Here is a 23,868-nt window from a genome sequence, read left to right on the forward strand (position 1 = left end):
GAATAAGGAATAGAATAGAATAGAATAGAATAGAACAGAACAGAACAGAACAGAACAGAACAGAATAGAATAGAATAGAATAGAATAGAATAGAATAATAGATTGTGGAAAGTGGAATGTAGATTATGGGAGCGGAATGGAACATGGGATATGGAATAGAATTCAGAATACAGAATAGAATGGAATATGGAATAGAATAAATAGAATTGAATATGGCATATGGAATAGAATAGAATATGGAATAGAATGGGATATGGAACAGAACAGAATAGACTAGACTCAGAGTTGGAAGTGTGTCCTTAGAGGTCTTCTAGTCCAACCCCCTGCTTAAGCAGGAAACCCTGTACCGTTTCAGATAAATGGCTGTCTAATCTCTTCTTAAAAACCTCCAGTGATGAAGCTCCACAACTTCTGGAAGCAAGTAGTTCCACTGGTTAATTTTCCTCACTGCTGGGAAGTTTCTCCTTAATTCCACATTGCTTCTCTCCTTGACTGGTTTCCACCCATTGTTTCTTGCCCTGCCTTCAGGTGCTTTGGAGAATAGCTTGACCCCCTCTTCTTTGTGGCAGCCCCTCAAATCCTGGAAGACTGCTCTCATGTCTCCCCTAGTCCTTCTTTTCTCTAGACTAGTCCAACCTAAATCCTGCCACTGTTCTTCCTATGTTTTAGTCTCTGGGCCTTTAATGATCTTAGTTGCTCTTTCCCTCCAAAGTCTCAACATCCTTTTTTTTGTAGTGTGGTGACCAAACTTGGTTGCAGTTATTCCCGGTGTGGCCTTACTAGGGCTTGACCATTCATGACCATGTCAGTTGCTCGGTCAAGGAGCTTCCCATGAATGTTGGGAGGGTGAAACTAAGCCAGCCCAGCCCACATTGCTGGCATCGGTGGGGTCTCCGCCAAATATTTTTTGTCTCATGCTTGAAATTTGATCTCCAGGCAGTTTCTGCTGGACGGACGGCCGCTTCCCCAGAGATCGGTGCTCCTCCGTTCAGGCTGGTGGAAGGACCCTGCCAGCACGCCTGTTTCAAATCCTGATTTTTCTGAGTCCCCCCCACCCCTCTGATTTTTGGGGGAAACCTGGAGCGGTTCGGGAAGCACCATGGTGTGGTGCCTGTGCTTCATGTCCGAGGACGAAAAAAATGCCATGATGATCGATAAAGAAATCAGCCGGCTACTTCAAGAACAAAAGAAACGGGACCGGTGGGAGTTAAAGCTGCTGTTGTTGGGTGAGTACATAACTATGCAGGCAATCCTCGGCTTACAACGGTCCATTTAGGGACTGTTCGAAATTACAGCGGCCCTGGGAGGAAAAAAAATGACCATGGTCATTTTTCACACTTACGACCCTGGCAAATATCCCCGTGGTCCCCATGTTCAAAATTCAGACGCTTGGCAACTGACTCGTATTCAGTGGGAACCGGTTGTTAACTTTCTGAGCCTTTTGGTGAACCGGTTGTTGGAAGAAATCGTTAGGGCAGAGAAGCGGTTGTTAAATTATTTGAATCCCACCACTGCTCGCATTTATGACGGTCGCAACATCCCAGGGTCATGGGATCTCCTTTTTTGCGACCTTCTGACAAGCAGAATCAATGGGGAAGCCGGATTCGCTTGACAAAACCGACTGACTTAACAGCTGCAGTGATTCACTTAACAACCGTGACAAGGAAGGCCAATAAAGGGGGAGAAGTGCACTTAACGACGGCCCTGCCTAGCAAATCGCAAAATTTGGGCTCAATTGGGGTCGTACGTTGAGGACGACCAGTATGTGGTATATTATGGGTTAGACAGTCACAGGTAGGAATAGCTTAAGAGCTGTGGTGGCGCAGTGCTTGTAGGTGACTTCTGCTGACGGCCGGCTGCCAACAGTTCAGCAGTTCGATTCTGGCCAGTTCAAGATTTACTCAGCCTTCCATCCTACTGAGGTCATTTTTCAGCTTTCTTGTAATGCAGCAAAGTAAGAGCTGAAATCTAGTTTTGGAAATTAAAAAAAAAAAGGCTTATGTCTTTTGTTTGTTGTCTCCAAATAGTTGCTTTCCACCTTTTCATTCTCTCTCTGTCTCTGTCTCTGTCTCTGTCTCTGTCTCTGTCTCTGTCTCTGTCTCTGTCTCTCTCGTTCTCTTTCTGTCTCTCTCTCTCTCATTCCCCCCTCTCCCCCCACTTCTATCTCTCTCATACTCTCTCTGCCTCTCATTCCCTCTCCCTCTTTCCCTCCCTTTCTTTCATTCTCTCTTGTTTCTTTTCCCCTCTCATTCTCTCTCCCTCCCTTTTATTAGCAATAGTACTTAAACTTACATACGGCTTTATAGTGCTTTACAGCCCTCTGTAAGAGGTTTGCAGAGTCAGCATATTGGCCCCCAACAATCTGGGTCCTCATTTTACCCACCTTGGAAGGACGGAAGGCTGAGTCCACCTGGAGCCTGTTGGGATTCGATCTACCCAATTGCAGGGAGCCCTCAATCAGCAGAAGTAGCCCGCAGTACTGCACCCTAACCACTGACCCAGATGGTTGGGGGCCATAGGCTGACTCTGTAAACCACTTAGAGAGGGCCGTAAAGCACTGTGAAGCGGTATATAAGTCTTAAGTGCTATCGCTATTAGAGCACAGGTGGAGTAATTTTATCTCCTTTTATCTCTTCTGCAGTGTTATCTATCCGAGTGTGGGTAATGGTTTCCCATGTCATTCGTGAAATCTTTACAGGTAGTCCTTGACTTACGACCAGTGGTGGGATTTGTTATGATTCTGCCCAGTTTGGAGAACTGGCAAATCGCGCCACTGGCTGGCCCCTTCCCTCCCCACCCACACTCACTCCTTACCTGGCATGGGGGCCATCAAACTTGCCTGCGTTTCGTAAGTTGCTATTTTTCCTTTTTCCTCCCCACCCCCGGCCATCAGCTGTTCTGTTGTGCCAGGAGATTTAGATTAGGTAGAAAGCAGGAAATTGTTGGATTTCTTGCTTTCTAGCTAATCTAAAAGCAGAGCTGAACCTTCCTTAGGACTGAAGCTTCTGTTTTTCAGTGCAGACTCAGGCAGCCGATTGCAGATAGATAGATCTCTAAGTGAATCTGTGATTCTGTGAGCAACTCAATCTGCCTGCCTGCTTTGCCTGCTTTTGGGTAAAAATTGCTCTTTTTTAATAAAAAAAATTCAATATTTACATACATGGTGTGTTGTGAGTTAATTTTGTGAGTTTGCTTGCAAGCAAATTTTATGTGACAGACTCAGGTAGCAGATTGCAGAATTATAGATCTCTAAGTGAATCTGTGATTCTGTGAACAACTCAATCTGCCTGCCTGCTTTGCCTGGTTTTGGGTAAAAGTTGCTCTTTTTTATAAAAAAATTCAATATTTACATAAATATTTATAATATTTGCATACAAGCCATGCCCAGTCAGTCACATGACCACCAAGCCATGCCCAGTCAGCAAGCCATGCCCACCCAGTCACATGACCACCAAGCCACACCCACAAATTAGGCCACGCCCACAGACCAGGTTAAGAAATTTGAATCCCACCCCTGCTTATGACCATAACTGAACCTAGCAATTACAGTCGGAAATCATAACAGTTGTGAAGTGGATGATCTTTACAATTTTTTTTTGTAGGGATTGTTAAGTGAATCCATAGTTAAGTGTGGAACCAGGTTGTAGGTAGCCTTTTTTGGGGAGCGAGGTCTGTCGCAACTTGCTAAGTGGTTGCTAAGTGATTGTAAATCGAGGACTAGCTGTATAATAGAAGGAAGAAAAGTGATTTGCAGACCTCTTCTAATTCTTCCAGATTCTCTTTTTTGGGGGCAATTCTCTTCCAACTATCCAAAATATAAAAACCTGAAGCAAAATACCAAATACGGGCAAGGAAATATTAGCATTAATTTTAGCAATCAAGCAAATAGACTTCTTCTAACCACATGATGGTCAAAAAAGTTAAGATGGTGGCCTCAACAATCACGAGGGAAGTTCCACTTATTTTTAATGCCGAACGTTAAAACAGACAAACTATTGTTTTTTTCCCCTCCCAACCTATAAAAAAATACCGCTAAAAAAACCCCAAAACTTGAATCTGTCTGATTCTGGTGGGGCACTTATTTGTTGCTTTAGGTTTAAAAGCAAAAGCACGTCTGTAAAATTGAGTGTTTACGCAATTTATCCGAGAGCTGTTTTTAGGATTAATGCTTGTTAGGAGAAATGTCAAGGGTATGTGCCAAAATCCAACAAACTTTACTGCCGCAGCTGCAAATATTATTGTTAACCCCACGCCCGTTTTTATGGATTCATGAAGATTAAAGCAGCTGAATGAAAAGTTTCGGGAGCCCTTGGCTTGATATCGCCTGCAGCTGAGATGTTTTGGGGAAGGAGACAAACACCAAGCCAGCTTCCGATAACTGAAGTGAGATGTTGGTTAGTTAGAGAACGGCACAGATTTCCACTGGAAGTGACCGCAAATAAAAGCAGAGCTCAATTGATTGTCCATGATGCTAAGACCCACCAGCCTTGAAAAGTGGACTTCTGAGCTGGATATCTACCAATCATGGAGAAGATGCATCTAAAACAGCGTTTCTAAACTTAGAAGTTGCGGATTCCTCAATTCTTGGGTTGAAGTTGTTAAGGTTGAATTACTTTAGATGCGGCAGAAATTCTGGGAGTTGAAGTCCACAAATCTGGCTGGGGAATTCTGGGAGTTGGAGTCCACACACCGTAATGTTGCTCAGGTTGAGAAACATGGTCCAGAGGCTGTCTGGGGAATTCTGGGACTTGGAGTCCACACACCTTAATGTTGCTAAAGTTGAGAAGCGGTGGTTTAGATGATGGGTGAAGAATTTTGGGAGCTGAAATCCACCAACCTGGCTGAGCAATTCTGGGAGTTGAAGTCCATGCATCTTAAAATGGATAAGGTTGAGAAATACTGTTCTAGAGAAATACTTTTCTGTTCTTTTATTCTAACTGAAGTGACCAGGTTCCAAATCAGCAAATTTCTCCCTGTAAACCAGGAAAGCCATGGGCGAATAGGCTGCAATATAAATTCAATAAGTAAATAAATCATAATAAAACTTTGCCATTGAACTAACTCCAACCTAATAGCTATAAGAGGGTTGGTTGTAGGATAGGCAGCTCTATAAATATTTTAAATATATTAAATCAATCAATCGTTCCTGGGGTTGGCGATTTAATGCCTTTGAGCACTGGTACCGTCAAAGGGAAACCTTTGCAAAATTGCCAAACTGAATAGCTGAATAACAGAATAAACAGAGTTGGGAGGGACCTTGGAGGTCTTCTAGTCAACCCCCTGCTCGAGCAAGAGTCATGGCTGTCCAATCTCTTCTTCAAAACCTCCACTGTTGGTTGGCGCACCCACAACTTCTAGAAGAAAATCGTTCTACTGATGAATTGTTCTGTCAGGAAATTCCTCCTTAGTTTTAGGTTGCTTTTCTCCTTGATTAGTTTCCATCCTTTGTTTCTTGTCCTGCCTTCAGGTGCTGTGAGTGATAAGGAGATTGGTCAGGACAATGCCACAGCATCTAACAGAATTATAGAATTCTTTATTGGCCAAGTGTGATTAGACACATAAGGAATTTGTCTTGGTGCAAATGCTCTCAGTGTACATAAAAGAAAAGATACATTCATCAAGCATCAAGAATCATCAGGTCCGACACTTAATAATAGTCATAGGGTACAATAAGCAATCAAATCATACTAGGAAAAAGCCAATATAGATTGTAAGGATACAAGTGACAAAGTTACAGTCACACAGTCACAAGTGGGAGGGGATGGGTGATGAGGAGTGATGAGAAGATTAATAGTAGTAGTAGTGCAGACTTTGTAAATAGTTGGACAGTGTTGAGGGAATTATTTGTTTAGCAGAGTGATGGCGTTTGGGGGGAAAAACTGTCCTTGTGTCCAGTTCAGTGGTAGGATTCAATTTTTTTTTTACTACCTGTTCTGTGGGCGTGGCTTGGTGGGCGTGGCAGGGGAAGGAGACTGTAAAATCTCCAGTCAGAGGTGGGATTTGCCAGTTCTCCGATCTACTCAAAATTTCCGCGACCGGTTCTCTAGAACTGGTCAGAACCTGCTGAATGCCACCTCTGGTCTAGTTGTTCTGGTGTACAGTGCTCTATAGCGTCATTTTGAGGGTAGGAGTTGAAACAGTTTTATGTCCGGGATGTGAAGCGTCTAGGCTTCCGTACAAGCGGGGTTGGACTAGAAGACCTCCAAGGTCCCTTCCCAACTTTGTTATTCCTGTTAAGTTGGCTAGACTTGCATCCCGGATGTTCTACTGGAAAATCAATGTTTTTTTTGTGTGTGTTGTGCATTACCCATCAGGCACTGGGGAAGGTGGAAAAAGCACCTTCATCAAACAGATGAGGATTATCCACGGAGTGGGATTCACGGAAGACGAGCGGAAGGACTTTGCGAAAGTGGTGTATCAAAACATCTTCACCTCTATCCAGGCAATCATCAGAGCTATGGAGAGCCTGCAGATTCCTTACGCCCAGGAGGAGAATGCAGTGAGTATCCACATAGAGGCAATCCTTGACATTACAACCATTACAATCAGCGGCCGTTTGTACTTACGCCGGCAGTGAAAAAAGGGACTTATGAACTGTTTTCACATAGCAGCATAGGAGCCGTTTGTACTTACGCCGACAGTGAAAAAAGGGACTTATGAACTGTTTTCACATAGCAGCATTCTCCACAGTCATGTGATCAAAATTAGGACCCATAACAGATTGCAGATAATCAGAGTTGGAAAGGACCTTATAGGTCATCTAGTCCAACCCATGCGGGAGACCCTACACCATTTCTGACAGATGGGAGTCCAATCTCTTCTTGAAAGTCTCCAGGGATGAAACTCCCACAACTTCCGAAGGCAACTTCTGTTCCATTGGTTGATGGTTCTCCCTGTCAGAAAGTTTCTCCTTATTTCCAGGTTGAATCTCTCCTTGTTCAGTTTCCATCCATTATTCCTTGTCTGGCCGATAGGAGCTTTAGAAAATAGCTTGACCCCCTACTCTCTGTGGCAGCTTCTCAAATATTGGAAGACTGCTATCCTGTCTCCCCTGGTCCTTCTCTTCACTAGACTAGCCAGGCCCAGTTCCTGCAACCGTTTGTTGTATGTTTTAGCTTCCAGTCCCCTAATCCTCCTGGTTGCTCTTCTCTGTACTTTTTCTAGAGTCTCAACATCTTTTTTATAGTGTGGTGACCAAAACTAGGTGTAGTCTTACTAAGGCTTTATAGAGTGGTATTAGTACCTCACTTGATCTCGATTGTATCCCCCTGTTAAAGCAACTTAGGATTGCATTAGCTTTTTTGATGGCTGCTGCACACTGCTGGCTCCTATTTAGCTGGTTGTCCACTAAGACTCCAAGATCCCTCTCACGGTTCCTGCTATTGAGCATGGCAACTGGCGTGTGTATTTATGATGGTTGCACTGTCCCCGGGGTCAAGTGATTACCAGTTGCAAGCTTCTGACAAGCGAAGTCTATGGGGGAAGCCAGATTTGCTTCACGGCCTCATGATTCACTTAACAACCTTTGCTTAACAGCTGTGGCAAAAAGGTCATCAGATGGGGGAAAACACACGTAGCAATGGTCTTGTTTAGGAACAGAGATGTTGGGCTGAATTGTGCCTGGGCTCCATCATTAGTTTGCTTTAGAGCAGCGGGGACGTGGGGAGAGAACTATGGCCCTTTTACGACCTCTGGACTTCAATTCCCAGAATTCCTGGGCTGGGAGTTGAAGTTCCACAAGTCTGTATTGGTTATTAATGACAAATAGACCACAGCTTGCCCTGAAATCACTTCACACCTCCAGGATCTCTGTCATTCAGTGGGCAGCATTCACGAAAGGGGCCTCCTCTGACTAGGCTTCTAGAATGTTCCTACCCAACGTTTTCCACTCTGCTCTGAAACAGAGTCACAGAGTTGGAAGGGGCCTTAGAGGCCTTCTAGTCCAACCCCTTGCTCAGGCAGGAAACCCTATACCAGTGATGGCTAACCTTTTGGGGCTCCTGTGCCAAAATTGCGCATGCGCTTGCACTCTCTGGCTCACGTGCCAGCACCCAGAAGGCAATGTGCCCCCCGCCATGTCCCCTATGCATGCGCATGCAATCCCACCCACCCACCCTGCCGCCGGTTTGAGGCCTTTGGCCTCCCAAAGCTCTCGGAAGGAAGGTCCCACAGAAGCTTTTTTGTAGGCCAAAAATCTAGTCCCGTTTCATCACTTCCTGTTTTTCCACAAATACTGGAAGTGACGAAACGAGCTTAGTTTTTGGCCTGCAAGCCTTCCTCAAACCTTTGGGAGCGAAAAAGGCCTCAAATCGGCCGAAAATCAGCTGTGAGGCACGCGCATTGCCCAGTGTGGTCAGTTTATCTGCAGCTCGCAAGCCAGCACAAATATGGCTCTGCGTGCCACCTGTAGCACGCGTGCCATAGGTTCACCATCACGGCCCTATACCAAGGGTGTCAAGGTTTCGTTTTCATCGAGGGCTGCATCAGGGTTGTGTTTGACCTTGGGAGGAGGGGGAGGTGGGCATGGCCAGTTCGACATCATTGTGTTGGAGGCGCCTTTTGGCGGCACAAGCACTCCGCCGGTAAAAATGGACTCCCGGGTTCCGTTTGCGGCTGCATGAGGCCCTCCCGGGCTCCATTTTCACCGGCAGTGGCACCGCAGGCTGGTCCTTCACTGTTTCCAGGGTGGCCATGCGGGCCAGATCCACAGGGCTGAGCTGCTGAACATTCGCAGGGGTTCAGGAGAGCCCCTAGCTAAGATTCTGTGCAGTTCAGAGAACCCCCCAAATCCCACTCCTGGCTGGCCCTACCCACCCTGCCCCACACCTCCCAGGAGTCCCCACACAGCCCCTTTCGGATGCAGGTAAGTGCAGGGCCCGCACGGAGGCTCAGGAAGGGCAAAAAATGGGCCTCCTGGAAGTTTGGGAAGGCCGGAAATGGGCCCGTTTTCAGCTTCCAGACGGCCTCCGGAGCCCGGGGTGCCTGGTTTTGTCCTCCTGGAGGCTTGAGGCTTTCTTACTCTACTTTATAACCATCCATAGAATAAAATGACTCACATTTATGATGGCTGCCGTGTCTCAGGGTCGGGTGATTTCTCCTTCTGGCCAGCAAGGGGTGGAAACCAGATTCACTTAACAACCACGTTACTGATTTAACAACCGCAGCGATTCACTTCACAAATGTAGCAAGAAAAGTCGTAAAATGGGGGAAAACCCCACAACTTTCTCGCTTAACAACATCAAATTTGGGCTCATTTGTGGTCGTAAGTTGAGAACTACCTGTAGTCCCTTCAGGACCCATGGACTTCAATTCCCAGAATTCCTAAGCCAGCTGGCTCAGGAATTCTGGGAGTTGAAGTCCATAGGTTGTAAAGGGGCCATAATCAGAATCGAGAGATTAAATATCAGTCATATTTTGAGAGGCTTTTTGTCATTGTGTAATGTGGCAACATTGGACAATAATTTGACTCCTCTCCTCTTTGTGGCAGCCCCTCAAATATTGCAATACTACGGAGCCTCCGGAGCCTGGGGAGAGCAAAAATGCCCCCCCATCCCACCGTGGTGCAGGAGGTCTACTAGGCCACGCCAACCATGGCCACGCCCACCCAGCAACCGGGCAGAGAACCCTTTGCTAACATTTTTGAAGGCCACCCCTGAGGATCCGGCTCCCGGGCCTTGAGTTGGACACCCCTAACCCTACACCATTTCAGACAAATGGCTGTTCAGCCTCTTCTTAAAAGCCTCCAGTGATGAAGCTCCCACAACTTCTGAAGTTCCGCGGGTTGATTGTCCTCCCTGTCAGGAAATCTCTCCTTAATTCTAGGTTGCTTCTCTCTTTAATGACCTTCCATCCTTATTGCTTCTTGTCCTGCCTTCAGGGGCTTTGGAGAATAGCTTGACTCCCTCTTCTTTGGGGCAGCCCCTCAAATATTGGGAGGCTGCTCTCATGTCACCCTTAGTCCTTCTTCTCCCTAGACTAGGCGTACCTGATTCCTCCGACCGCTCTTCATATGCCTCAGAAAACCATTATTTTCTGTCTCTAGCAAAACGCCCGGCAGCTCCTGAGCATAGATGCCTATAAAGTGGTCTCCCTGGACCCCCACAATGCCAGGATCATTGGTGGCCTCTGGAAGGATGCCGGCATCAGGACCTGTTATAAGAGGAGAAGCAAATTCCACCTGCTCGATTCGACGTCCTAGTGAGTCCCTTTTAATCCGGTTCACACTTTGTTTTGGACCGACCATCGGGTGTTCTTACCTTGGGTTGGTGGTCGAATGTAGAGTTGCGAGGAGGGTCCAAGACCCTACAAACTGTTTTTGGTCCAGTGTGGTGGCCTAGAGGTGGAACTCTCACCTCACAATCAGGAGACTGTGAGTTCGATCCTAGGCAGAGGCTAGACTCTCCTGCTCGAGCAGGGGGTTGGACTAGGTAACCTCTAAGGTCCCTTCCAACTCTGTTATTCTATGTCATGACCTCTTGGCACCGTAGTGGTGTAAAGATTTGTGTGCTTCCTGAGTGGACGGTGGATGCACGTTAAATATTTCTCCTGTCCAGTCATGTCTGGCTCTAGGCTAGGGGCTGTAATCATCTCGGTTTCTTAGCTGAGGGAGCCAGCGTTGTCCAAAAACATTTCCATGGTCATGTGGCCAGCAACCTGTGTCATTTGGGTCATCATTTCAGAGATATTTCAGCTTACCTAAACAGAGAAACAGAATGACTTCAGGCAGGGAAAAAAAGCAGTGGTATTTCCGACTTCCTGCTGGCTTCCCCATTGACTTTCCCTGTGGGAATCTGGCAAGGAATATTGGAAATTTTCCCTTCCCTTCCCTTCCCTTCCCATCCATCCCTACCATAATATGTCTCTCTGTCTTTATCTCTGTCTCTGCCACTCCTCCCTCCTTCCCTCCCTCTCCCCCAGGAGTAAGTAGCTGCTCCTGGATGGGGGAAAGGAGTGGAGGATTACTAGACAGGCTTGGAAACTGTCACCAAATGTGGAAAACAAAGTTCAGAGTATAATTAGGACTGCAGAAAAAACAATTACTACCACCCTCCCTTCCATCAAGGACCTGTATACTGCATGAGTCAAAAAGAGGGCTGTGGAAATATTTACAGACCCCTCATATCCTGGACATAAACTGTTTCAACTCCTTCCCTCAAAACGACGCTATGGAACACTGCACACCAGAACAACTAGACACAAGGACATTTTTTCCCCAAATACCATCACTCTGTTAAACAAATAATTCCCTCAACACTGTCCAACTATTTACAAAGTCTGCACTACTATTACTATTAATCTTCTCATCACTCCTTATCGCCCATCCCCTCCCACTTGTGACTGTATGACTGTAACTTTGTCATTTGTATCCTTACGATCTATATTGACTTTTCCTAGTATGATTTGATTGCTTATTGTACCCTATGACTATCATTAAGTGTTGTACCTTATGACTCTTGACGAATGTATCTTTTTTTATGTACACTGAGAGCATTTGCACCAAGACAAATTCCTTGTGTGTCCAATCTCACTTGGCCAATAAAGAATTCTATTCTATTCTATTCTATTCTATTCTATTCTATTCTATTCTATTCTATTCTATTCTATTCTATTCTATTCTATTCTAGTAACCACAGCAATATCATAGCAGCACAGCTGTGGCCAGTAGCACTGAAGCTGACACAACTTTCCCAAATTTCAGGCTGGCTGGGTAATTCTGGGAATTGGTCTACAAATGCAGGCTGGGGAATTCTGGGAATTGAAGTCCACCTATCTTACAGTTGCCAAGTTCGGAAGGCACTGTGCTAGAGAAGTGTGTGCATTAATTTTGAGTTACTCTGTCAGTGCATTGTCCAGAGTGACAGGTGTCTCTCTGTTTCAGCTTCCTTTCGAATCTGGATCGCATTGCTTCTGAGGGGTATGTGCCAAATGCCCAGGATATCTTGAGAACCCGTGTGCCCACAACGGGCATTAACGAGTACTGCTTCTCGATGCAAAAGGTGACGTTAAGGTAAACTGGAAAAAAAAAACCATTCATCCCAAGTGCTTACAGTATGTTTCATATTGGATTCCTTAAAACAAAGATATAATCGGGATTGGTAGCTATTCAGGTTTGTCCTGGACTTACAGCAGTTCATTTAGTGACCATCCAAAGTTACAACATCACTGAAAAAATGACTTATGACTTTTTTTCACACTTACGACCGTTGTAGCAACCCCGTAAACTCATGTTTGTTTGTTCGTTCGTTCATTCATTCATTCATTATTTATTATTTTTACAACAAAAATAACAAATAAAAACCATCTTTCAGATATAGCAGTGTGTCATCCGGGTACGTATATCTTGTGCACATATTAATATTTGCATACATCTCTCTTTGAGTTTACATTCACATTATATTCTAGTCAACATTATGTATCATTGTTACATTGTCATTGGATTTTTTTATTTCAGTTTCAAACTATCCTTAAAGGCAAATTCCACCTATACTAAATTATATTCATGTTGTAATTTATTGAAAAATAATCAATTATACAGTATCATTATTATTACCATATCCTTCAGTTTCTTACTCTACTTTCTAACCATCCATAGAATAAAATGACTCACATTTATGATGCCTGCCGTGTCTCAGGGTCGCGTGATTTCCCCTTCTGGCCAACAGGGGTGGAAACCAGATTCGCTTAAAAACCATGTTACTAATTTAACAACCGCAGTGATTCACTTCACAAATGTAGCAAGAAAAGTCGTAAAATGGGGAAAACCCCACAACTTTCTCGCTTAACAACATCAAATTTGGGCTCATTTGTGGTCGTAAATTGAGAACTACCTGTAGTCCCTTCCGGACCTGTGGACTTCAATTCCCAGAATTCCTGAGCCAGCATTGGAATTCTGGGAGTTGAAGTCCATAGGTTGTAAAGGGGCCATAATCAGAATCGAGAGATTAAATATCAGTCATATTTTGAGAGGCTTTGTGTCATTGTGTAATGTGGCAACATTGGACAATAATTTGACCCCTCTCCTCTTTGTGGCAGCCCCTCAAATATTGCAATACTACTATCATGTCCCCCCTACTCCTTTTCTCTAGTTTCACCATACCCAAATCCTGCAACTGTTTGTTCTCCTTATGTTTTATTCTCCAGACCTTGAATCATCTTAGTTTTGCCAAAGTCTCACTGTCTTTTTTGCAACGTGGTGACCAAAACTGGATGCAATATTCTAAGGGTGGACTTACTAAGGATTTATAAAGTGGTGCTAATACTTCATGCGATTTTTGATTCTGTTCCTCTGTTTTATGCAAACAAGGATTGTATTCGCTTTTTTGGGTGCCACCACACACAGCTGGCTCATGTTTAAGTGATAGTCCCCTAAGACTCCAAGGTGCCTCTCACAGTCGCTTTTTTTTGAGCCAAGATTCGTCTAAGTAAGAAGTAGAGGATTATCTATATATATATATATTTTTCATTTCTATTTTTTTTAGGATCGTTGATGTTGGCGGGCAGAAAACCGAACGCCGGAAGTGGATCCACTGTTTCGAAAACGTGATTGCCTTAATCTATTTGGCCTCTCTGAGCGAGTATGACCAGTCGCTGGAGGAGAATAATACCGAAGTAAGGAGCAGTGTTGAGACAGGAATATTTGGAGGAATAGAGGGACAATTAAGGGAGAGGATTATGTATGTCTACATTATGAGTATTGTGTGTGTGTGTGTGCATTGTATATATTGGGAATTTATATGAGGGGTCCTTGATGCTCGCTGAGCTTGATGGTTTTCTTACAGACGTTTCATTACCCAACTAGGTAACATCATCAGTGCTAAAATTAAGCGGGTTTTACTCTCTGTTTTATAGAAGTGACTCGCCTGTCAGTGGTAAGCCAGAGCAAGCCACTTGTATATACGCTAAGCGCTTGTAGCTCTCAGTTTATGTACAAGTATACCACTCCCTTCTAGCACTGATGATGTTACCTAGTTGGGTAATGGAACTTATGCAAAGAAACAACCAAACTCAGAGAACACCAAGGACCCCACCTCTTCCTCTTCCTCCTTCCCTTTTTCTCCCCTTCTTCTCCACCACTCCACAAACCTCATTCCCTTCTATCACTGATGATGTTACCTAGTTTGGTAATGAAATGTCTACAAGGAAACACCCAAGCTGCACCAAGGACCCCATAGTCGTCTTCCTCCTCCTCCTCCTCCTCCCCCCCCCCCCCCCCCCTCCCCCCCCTCCTCCTCCTCCTCCTCCTCCTCCTCCCCCCAAACCTTACTCCCTTCTAGCACTGATGATATTATCTAGTTTGGTAATGAAATGTCTGCAAGAAAATAACCAAACAGCCAAGCTGTACCAAGGACCGCATAGTCCTTTCCCCATTCCTCCTCCTTCCCACCCACCCCCCGCTTCTTCTCCACCACTCTGCAAACCTCACTCCCTTCTAACACTGATGATGTTACCTAGCTGGGTCATGAGATGTCTGCAAGAAAACCAACAACCTCAGAGAATACCAAGGACCGCACAGTTCAACCCTGAGCTACACATATTATTTTCTGTCAGAATTTATACATATTATTTTCTGGCCCTCTGATCCACTGAAACGTCCCTCGGTTGTCTCGCTGGGCAAACCGATGTCTGCAGAAAAGGCCTCCAGAAAAAAAACTTCCTAAACCCTACTGTGTGCTCATTCTTGATGCATTTTTTTCCTTCTTTTTTTCCCCCTCATCCCCCCCCGCTCTTTCCTATCAGAACCGAATGAGGGAGAGTTTAGATCTCTTCAGGACAATTCTGGAGCTGCCCTGGTTCTGGAACACCTCCATTATTCTCTTCCTGAACAAAGTGGACATCCTGGAGGAGAAAATCCTCACCTCGGATCTGGCTGCCTATTTCCCCACTTTCCCAGGTAACGTTTCCTGCTATGGACAGGTGGGCAGCGTGGACGGTTAGAGGGGGCTGTCTGCAAAGCGGCAGGTTCTAGAAAAGGATTGCAAAATTGGTGCAAACTGGAGGCCTGCTTCCCTAATCCGAACCCTCAGCTAAATTATGGGGAAGGTGTTCTTTCATTACTTCAGTTATAGGTAGTCCTCGACTTACAACCGCAAAAATTCTTCTTATTTCCAGGTTAAATCTCTCCTTGTTCAGTTTCCATCCATTATTTCTTGTCTGGCCTCTCCAACCCCCCACCCAAGCGGGAGACCCTACACCATTTCTGACAAATGGCAGTCCAATCTCTTCTTGAAAGTCTCAAGTGATGGCACTCCCACAACTTCCGAGGGCAACTTCTGTTCCATGGGTTGATTGTTCTCACTATCAGAAAGTTTCTCCTTATTTCCAGGTTAAATCTCTCCGTGTTCAGTTTCCATCCATTATTCCTTGTCTGGCCTTCGGGTGCCTTGGAAAATAGCTTGACCCCCTCCTCTCTGTGGCAGCCCCTCCTCAAATATTGGAAGGCCGCTGTCATGTCTCCCATGGTCCTTCTCTTCACTAGACTAGCCAAGTCCAGTTCCTGCAACCGTTCTTCATATGTTTTAGCCTCCAGTCCCCTAATCATCCTGGTTGCTCTTCTCTGCGCTTTTTCTAGGGTCTCAACATCTTTTTATAGTGTGGTGAACAAAACTGGAGGCAGTACTAGGTATGGTCCTACTAACGCTTTATAGAGTGGTATTAGTACCTCCCTTGATCTTGATTGTATCCCTCTGTTAATGCAATTTAGGATTGCATTGGCTTTTTTGGCTGCCACTGCATACTATTGGCTCATATAGGTTTTCTAGTCCCTTCTCATACCATTTCAGACCAGTAGCTACCCAGTCTCTTCTTGAAAACCTCCAGTGATGGAGCAGGTTGCTTCTTGATTAGTTCCATCCATTGCTTCTTGCCTTGCCTTCAGGTGCTTTGGAAAATAAGTTGACCCCCTCTTATTTGTGGCAGCCCCTCACATACTGGAATGCTACTCTCATATCACCCCTAGTCCTAGTCTTTTGTCTAGACTGGCCATGTCCGGTTCCTGCAACTGTTCTTCATATGTTTTGTTTTTTTTATCTCCAGGCCTTTAATCATCTTAGTTGCCCTTCTCTGCACTCTTTCCAAAGTCTCAACAACTTTGTGGGGTTATAGCCAAAGAAGGATGTTTAGAGGACATACTGGGGCTGTGGTTAGGGTGCAAATAGGGCCCAACCCTGAGCGATTTCCTGTAGCATTTGAACGAAGAAAACACGTTGGTTTGGTGCTAATGTTGGCCAGCCACACCTTTGCTTAGAATTGACGCACACCTTTCATCTTCAAGCTGTTGCTGCTTGAAGAGAGTATTTGTCAACCTTGGCCAAGAATTCCCCAGCCAATTCTCCTTTGCAACTCTATGATCCGTGGAATTTAATTTCCAGCAATCCTTAGCTAGCCAGCCATTAGCTCTTTTGTGATTGTGGACTTTGTCTCCCAGAATTCCTCAGCCCTTGGCAGTTTTATGATACCTGAGACTTAGAGTAGAATAGAGCTGGAAGGGACCTTGGAGGTCTTCTAGTCCAGCTCCCTATAACCTATACCCGTGATGGCGAACCTATGGCATGCGTGCCACAAGTGGCACGCAGAGCCATTTGCGCTGGCGTGAGAGCCTCAGGCAAACTTACCTCACTGCGCATGTGCGCGCCTCACGGCTGATTTTTTTTTGGGTTGGTTTGAGGCCTTTTTTGGCCTCCAAGAGGCTCGGGAAAAGCCTCTGCAAAGCTTTTCGGGCTGAATTATAGGCCTGTTTTGTCACTTCCTGTAATAGTGGCGAAACGGGCCTATAATTCGTCCTGAAAAGCCTTGCAGAGGCTTTTTCCAAGCCTCTTGGAGGCCGAAAAAGGCCTCAAGCCAGCTGAAAAGTCAGCTGTGAGACGCAGTGCAGGTAAGGAGGTGGGAAAAATTGAGCGCATATGCTCAGGGGGCGTGGGGAGGGAGGCCGCGCATTGCATTCTGGGTGCTGGCATGCGAGTGCGCTGGTGTGCATGCAATTTTTGGCACAGGAGCCCAAAAGGTTAGCCACCACTGACCTATACTATTTCAGATAAATGATTGTCTAGTCTCTTCTTAAAAACCTCCAGTGATGGAGCACCTCACTGTTAGGAAGTTTCTCCTTAATTCTCCCTGATTAATTTCCATCCATTGTTTCTTGTTCTGCCCTCCGGTGCTTTGGAAAATAAGTTGACCCCCTCTTCATTGTAGTAGCCGCTCAAATATTGAAATACTACTATCATGTCACCCCTAATTCTTCTTTTCTTTAGACTAGCCAAACCCAAACCCTGCAGCCGTCCTTCATACGTTTTAGACTCCAAGCCTTTGATCATCTTAGCTGCTCTTCTCTGCACTTTTTCCAAAGTCTCAACATCTTTTTTTTTTTTTGTAGAGACTTCAACTCTCAAGATTCCTCAGTCAGGCATTGGCAACTTTATGATGCGTGGACTTTCAACTCCCAGAATTCCTCAGCCAGTTGTGGTGGGGAAAGCTGGCTAGGGAATTCTGGGAGTTGAAGTCCTCCCATCATAAAGGTCTGTAATGAGGAGAGAGTTCTTGGAGCTTTCATAATAACAAATCTGGCTAAAGAGAACTCTGGGACCACAGGTAGACCTCGACTTATGACCAAAATTGAGCCTCAAGGTTCCATGGCTAAGCAAAGCAAAGTTGTTAAGTGAATTCTACCACTTCCTTGCCACCGTTGTTAAAACGAATCGCTGCAAGTTATGAAATTAGTCACGCGTTTGTTAAGTGAATCTTGCCTCCCTATTGAGTTTGCTTGTCAGAAGGTCACAAAAGGGGATCACGTGACCCCGGGATACTGTAACCGTCTGTCAGGATTCCGGCAGTTGCTCCAATTAAATCATGAGCCTCGAGCCACACTCCCAAAACTAAAGAGGATTTATTAGAAGTTAACATGCCGCATTTGCCTGGGTGTAGCCGACTCTGAGATACGTAATTCATTGTCACCCTTGATCCTGCTTTTCCCCTCACCCCTCTGGGTGTATCATCCAACGAAACACTTCCATAGCCAAGAGTCATCAATCATGCTCTCCAATTGGATTTTTGCGCAGCAGAAGCTTCAGTCCTCTAATCGGTCTCTGAAGAAAATATGAATGGAATGTACTTTCGATTCCACACTGCCGCCTGCTCTTTGAAACTCCTCCCTTCTTTCTGTTGACAACTATAAAACATGTATACAAAATGTTTTATGAGTTGACACCGCCATAACTATGAATCGTTTGCCAAGGATCTGAATTTTGATTATGGGACCATGGGGATGCTGCTACGGTTGTAAGTGTGAAAAACAGTCATAAGTCACTTTTTTTTAGTGCCAAACAGTCCCTAAATGAACGGTTGTAAGTAGAGGACTGCTTGCATTGCGTTTGGGAAAGCATTGCTTCTCCTTGGACAGCTGCCAAAGCAGTGAAAGGTTTCTAGCTGCTTTGTTGGTTGCCAAATAGGAGTCGGTAAAAAAGGTTGTTGCTCTCTATTTCCCCTTCCATAGCGTCCCGGTGTTCTCTGAGGTTGGTTGTTTCCTTGCAGACATTTCATCACCCAACTAGGTAACATCATCAGGGCATCTCTGATGAAACATCTGCAAGAAAACAACCAACCTCAGAGAGCACCCAGGAACCCGCAGGTCAACCCTGAGCTACAAATTTTCCTCTTCCGTTAATTCTCCTTTTTGTGTGGCTTGTATGCCATCTAGACCAGGGTTGTCAAGCTCGATTTCATTGAGGACCCGCATCAGGGTTGTGTTTGAACTCGGGTGGGTGAGTGGGTGGGTGTGGCCAGGGTGGGCGTGCCCAGCTCGACGTCACTCATGTCGGGGTTGCCTGTGGCGAGCCGAGCACTCTGCCAGCAAAAAATGGGCTCCCGAGCTCCGTTTTCGGCTGCAACGGCCTCCTGCATCGGAGCTCTGTTTTCGCTGGCGGAGGTACCACGGGCCAGTCCTTCACTGTTTCCAGAGTGGCCCCTGTGGGCCAGATCTAAGTCACCCCATGGGCCTTGAGTTTGACACCCCTGGTCTAGAGAAAAAAACACACGTATCTCCCTGCAATGAAACGGGAGGTTGGGAGTCAGAAGGAAGAGCTGCAAGATTAAGCAATGGTCAGATAAGAGGCCGCTGAGCCTGCAGAAAGAAAAGGGATGGGGCAAAAATGACAGAAGGATGCCTTCCTAGTTCCTTGGGCTGTGGAGACAACGGGGAACAGATGTACAGCGGTGGTGGGATTCAAATGGTTTTACCACCAGTTCGGTGGGCGTGGCTTGGCGGGCGTGGCTTGGTGGGCGTGCTTTGCCTAACGCGCACGCGCAGCTTTCCCCACACCAGCTGAGACCGGTAGCGCCAATCAGCTGAGAGAGGAGAAAGAAGAGAAAAGCGCAAAGACAGGTGGGAGGGCCAATCCTGCACTTTTCTCTTCTTTCTCCTCTCAGCGGTTTATCGGAGGATTTTTTTTACTACCGGTTCGACTGAACCGGTCCAAACCGGTAGCATACCACCACTGATGCATAATAGGTGTATTACTAAATGTCTATGGGGATTCTCAGCCATCCAGGTCATGGCAACTGGATTTTCTGCTTTTTCTTTGAAGAGGTTTCACTTCTCATCCAAGAAGCTTCTTCAGCTCAGATATACAGGTGGTCCTCGACTTACAACAGTTAGAATAGAATAGAATGGAATGGAATAGGAACAGGAGCAGGAGCAGGAACAGGAGCAGGAGCAGGAGCAGGAGCAGGAGCAGGAGCAGGAACAGGAACAGGAATAGGAACAGGAACAGGAATAGGAATAGAATAGGAGTTGGAAGGGACCTTGGAGGACTTCTAGTCCAACCCTCTGCTCAGGCAGGAAACCTTATACCACTTCAGACAAATGCTTGTCCATTCTCTTCTAAAAAACTTCCAGTGTTGGAGCATTAACAACTTCTGGAGGCAAGCAGTTCCACTGGTTAATTGTTCTAACTGTCAGGAAATTTCTCCTTAGTTCTGGGGTTTCTTCTCTCCTTGATTAGTTTCCACCCATTTTTGCTTCTTGTCCTGCCTTCAGGGGCTTTGGAGAGTAGCTTGACCCCCTCTTAGTTCATTTAGTGACTGTTCAAAGTTACAACAGCACTCCAAAAAAAAAAAAGTGACTTATGACCATTTCTCATACAGCCATTTGCAGCATCCCCAGGGTCACCTGATCCAAATTCAGACGCTTTGGCCACTGGCTCATATTTATGACGGTTGCAATGTCCCAGAGTTCCGAGATCCCCTTTTGCGACCTTCTGACAAGTGAAGTCAATCAATGGAGAAGCCAGATTTCCTTAAGCACTCGGTTACTAACTTAAAAAAACTGCCCCGATTCCCCTAGCAATTCTAGCAAGAAAGGTCGTTAAATGGGGCAGAGCTCGTTTAAGAACTGTCCCACTGAGCAAGGGACACCTGTAAACGCAACGGCTATGCATCCCTCTCCAAATGCCACTGCATAAGTTCCCTGATGTGCAACCATGGAGCAATGTAATCCAGGCTTAAGGCTGCTGGTGGGAACTGTTCTGACCTAGGTTTCCCCAACAGCACGAAGCCAGCTTCTCATCCCGATAAAGCCCCTTTTATTGAGTTTACAATGAATTCCTCTCCAGCAAAGTCCCGGCCAACAGTCTTCCAAGAGATTTCACAACTACAGACCTTTATCAGGCTTGGAGAGTTGCCAGGATGATATCCTTCAGATGCCACACTGTAGCAAGAATGGAGGAACAGATCTTCACCCAAAGGGACTAATTGTTTCCTGCAAAAACCCAGTCCCCTTTCACTCCTCTTTTATTCCCTATGGGAAGGGCCATTCACTGTTCTCCTGTGGCTTTACACCCCTGTTGACCCTTGTTCCTTAGCTGTTCCCTTCTCCTGGCAGCTCTGTGCATGCACACACTGGGAACAGGCTCCAGCTGTTCTTCTGCCTCCCTGATCTCCGACTCCAAAGGCAGCTGATAACTGTCAGACGACCCTGGCCCCATGTCTGTCTCCGATGCAGAGCCATCGTCAGAGCCTTCCCCAGACTTCAGGACTGGCCCAGGTTCCTCCCCAACCTCCTCGCTGTCCGAGTCTGCTCCAAGTTCCACTGGCCACTGGTGGGCCACAACAGGACCCTGGGCAATTCACACAACCTCTTCTCCTTCTCCTTTCCCAGGTCCCAAGCAAGACGTTCACGCGGCCAAAGGCTTCATCCTGGAGATGTACAGCGACATCTTCCATCAATTTCTCGATGGCTCTCTTTGTGGCAGTTCCCCTTCCGCCTTCAGACCCCGGTTCCTTTACCACCATTACACCTGCGCCACTGACACGCAGAACATCTGCGCGGTTTTCACGGATATCAAGGACGCCGTTTTGGCAAGCTACCTGGAGGAGTTCAGCCTGGTTTGAAGAAGCCGGCTCCAGGTGCATCACGGAATTGCTGGGGGCGTGCAATCCAGATGTTGCGTCGGTCGTGAGAAAACTGGGCTTTCGAGAAGCTGAATTCACAAGGGAGCATTCTTGTTGGGGGTGCCAGGGTGGGAAAAAGTTACTTTGTCATATCCTTGACTCCGTCTTCCCGTGAGAATCTTGGATGGAAACCGGGGGCAATCCGGCTTCTCACCGCCGGGAAGGATTTTTTTTTGAAATAACATTGCAGCTGCACCACTGGACAGAAGATGTACAACTTCACAGGCTAACAGAGTTGGAAGGGACCTCGGAGGTCATCTAGTCCAAACCCCCCCCCACTCGAGCAGGAAACCCGACACCATTTCCAAACGAACGGCTTCCAATCTCTTCTTAAAAGCCTCTAGCGATGAAGCATCCACAACGTTTGTAGGCAAATGGTTTCACTGATGAATTGATTAAAAGAATCAGTGGGATCAATGATCAACTGATTAAAGCCTTAGTAAGGCCATACCTGGAATACTGCATCCGGTTTTGTTCATCACATGACAAAAAAGGTGTTGGGCCTTTAAAAAAATATATGCAAAGAGCAACTAAAGTCACGGAGACTAAAACATATGAAGAACGGTTGCAGGATTTGGGTATGTCTAGTCTAGAGAAAAGAAGGACTAGGGAGGGGGGCATGATATTTTAGTATTTGAGGGGCTGCCACAAAGAAGATTGTGGAGGGGGGTGTCAAATTATTTTCCAAAGCACCTGAAGGCAGGACAAGAAACAACAGATGGAAACTAACCAAGGTGAGAAGCAACCTGAAATCAAGGAGAAACTTCCTAACGGTGAGAACAATTAGCCAGTGGAATATCTTGCCTTTAGAAGTTATGGGTGCTCCATCACTGGGGCTGGACTAGAAGACCTCCAAGGTCCCTTCCAAGCTCCATTCTGAATGACTGATTGAATTGTTCTCACCCTTAGGAGAAATTTCTCCTTAGTTGTAGGTTGGTCCTCTCCTTTGTTAGGACAGCCTCCTCTTACGAGAACTAAAACGTTGTGAGAGTAGACAGAATGATAAAAATTTGACCCCTGACGGGAAGGAGAACTTGAACAAGCAAGTTGAAGAGATAAGGAAGCCAACTCTGAAGCAACAAGTGGAGATAAGAAGGTTAACTCACACAGTGTCCCAGCGCTGAACCCAGCAGTGTCAAAAGGCAGCTGAAGTCGTGCAGAGTGCAATGTGTGACCAAATGCAAGATGAAAATGAAGGCTGGGCTGAGGGCTGGTGGGAAAGCTACACAACCTAAAGCTTATGTAGATAATAATGTGGATTGTGTATGTGTGTACCTATGGTTGTATATATGAATGTAGTCCTTGCCCAGTTACAACTATTCGTTTCGAGCCGTTCACGTTTACAACAACACTGAAAAAAAGTGACTTGTGACCGTTTTTCACACTTACCAACCCTGGCTGCATCCCCACAGTCAAGTGGTCAAAATTCGGGCACTTGGCAAATGGTCCGTTTTTATAGCAGTGCCCTGGGGATCGTGTGGTTCTTTGGGATCGTCTGACAAGCAATGTGGAAGCCAGATTCACTTTCCATCCATGATACAAACTTAACAGCTGCAGGGACTCACATCACCGTAGCAAGAAAGGCCGTATCTACAGCGGATGTAAGGATAATTTGCCGATTATGTGCTCCTGTCTTCTCCAAATTCCATACATCATCTGGCAGGCAGGTGCAAGTGTGTGTGTAGGAAATGCTTACACAATTGCAGTTATATAAAACTTTTGTAGGTTAACAGAGTCCTTCTGTGTTTTGGGTGTTACCTTGAGCAATTCGTCACAGGGGGAAAAGGAGCAGGAAGAGGAGGAAGGGGAGAGGAGGAGGGGAAGGGAGAAGGAGGGCAGAGAGGAGAGTGAGGGGGAGAGGAGGAAGGAGGAGAGGAGGAAAGAGGGAGGAAGAAGAAGAGGGAGGGAAGAGGACAGGAGAAGAGGAGGAGGAGAGGAAGAGAAGAGGAGGGGGGAGGAGGAAGAGGAGGAGGTGAGGGAGAGGAGAGAGAGGAGGGGAGGAAGAGGAAAAAGAAGAGGGAGAGAGGGAAGAGGAGGAGAGAGGGAGAGAGGGGAGGAGGAAGAAGAGAGTGAAGGGGAGAGGAGAGAAGTGGAGGAGAGGAAGAAGAGTGGGAGGAGAAAGAGGAGGAAAGTGAGGGAGAGGACAGGAGAGGAGAGTCTTGGCTTAAAAGACAGAGGGGAGGAATGGGCAACCCAGTGTAAAGAGTTGGGGCAGTTATGGGCTCAGGAAAGTGACTTCAGATATGGATGGAAGACAAATTGTCCAGAGTCCATGTCAGTCTTTCTCAAACTTGACAGCTTTAAGATGTGTGAACTTCAACTCCCATAATTTCCCAGCCAGCCATTCCTGACCAGAGAATTCTGGGAGTTGAAGTCTTCCCACCTCTTAAAGTTGCTACCCAGAAAACAGGCCTCTACGCACCAAAACAT

The 23,868-nt window shown here is 46.1% G+C and overlaps 1 protein-coding gene across 1 annotated transcript; it reads left to right on the forward strand.

Annotated features, from left to right (window-relative positions):
• The first annotated feature begins 958 nt into the window (after positions 1–958).
• Positions 959–22,513, forward strand: GNA15 (G protein subunit alpha 15). Its single transcript, XM_087952761.1, has 7 exons — positions 959–1,226; positions 6,315–6,499; positions 10,043–10,197; positions 11,879–12,007; positions 13,479–13,608; positions 14,737–14,890; positions 21,146–22,513. Exons 1-7 carry the CDS (start codon positions 1,100–1,102, stop codon positions 21,376–21,378), a joined length of 1,113 nt encoding a protein of 370 aa, XP_087808887.1. The 5' UTR covers positions 959–1,099; the 3' UTR covers positions 21,379–22,513.
• Positions 22,514–23,868: the final 1,355 nt, after the last annotated feature.

This window comes from Notechis scutatus, chromosome 1 (genome assembly GCF_049901735.1).
Source record: "Notechis scutatus isolate UNSWTSFEM ecotype Mainland chromosome 1, rNotScu1.2, whole genome shotgun sequence".
In the NCBI taxonomy this organism is placed as follows: domain Eukaryota; kingdom Metazoa; phylum Chordata; class Lepidosauria; order Squamata; family Elapidae; genus Notechis; species Notechis scutatus.

Coding starts and splice junctions, on each gene's coding strand:
- GNA15 (XM_087952761.1), top strand. CDS start 1,100: ATGGTGTGGTGCCTGTGCTTCATGTCCGAGGACGAAAAAAATGCCATG. Junction 6,500..10,042: donor ACGCCCAGGAGGAGAATGCA/GTGAGTATCCAC, acceptor TTCTGTCTCTAG/CAAAACGCCCGGCAGCTCCT. Junction 10,198..11,878: donor CTGCTCGATTCGACGTCCTA/GTGAGTCCCTTT, acceptor TCTCTGTTTCAG/CTTCCTTTCGAATCTGGATC.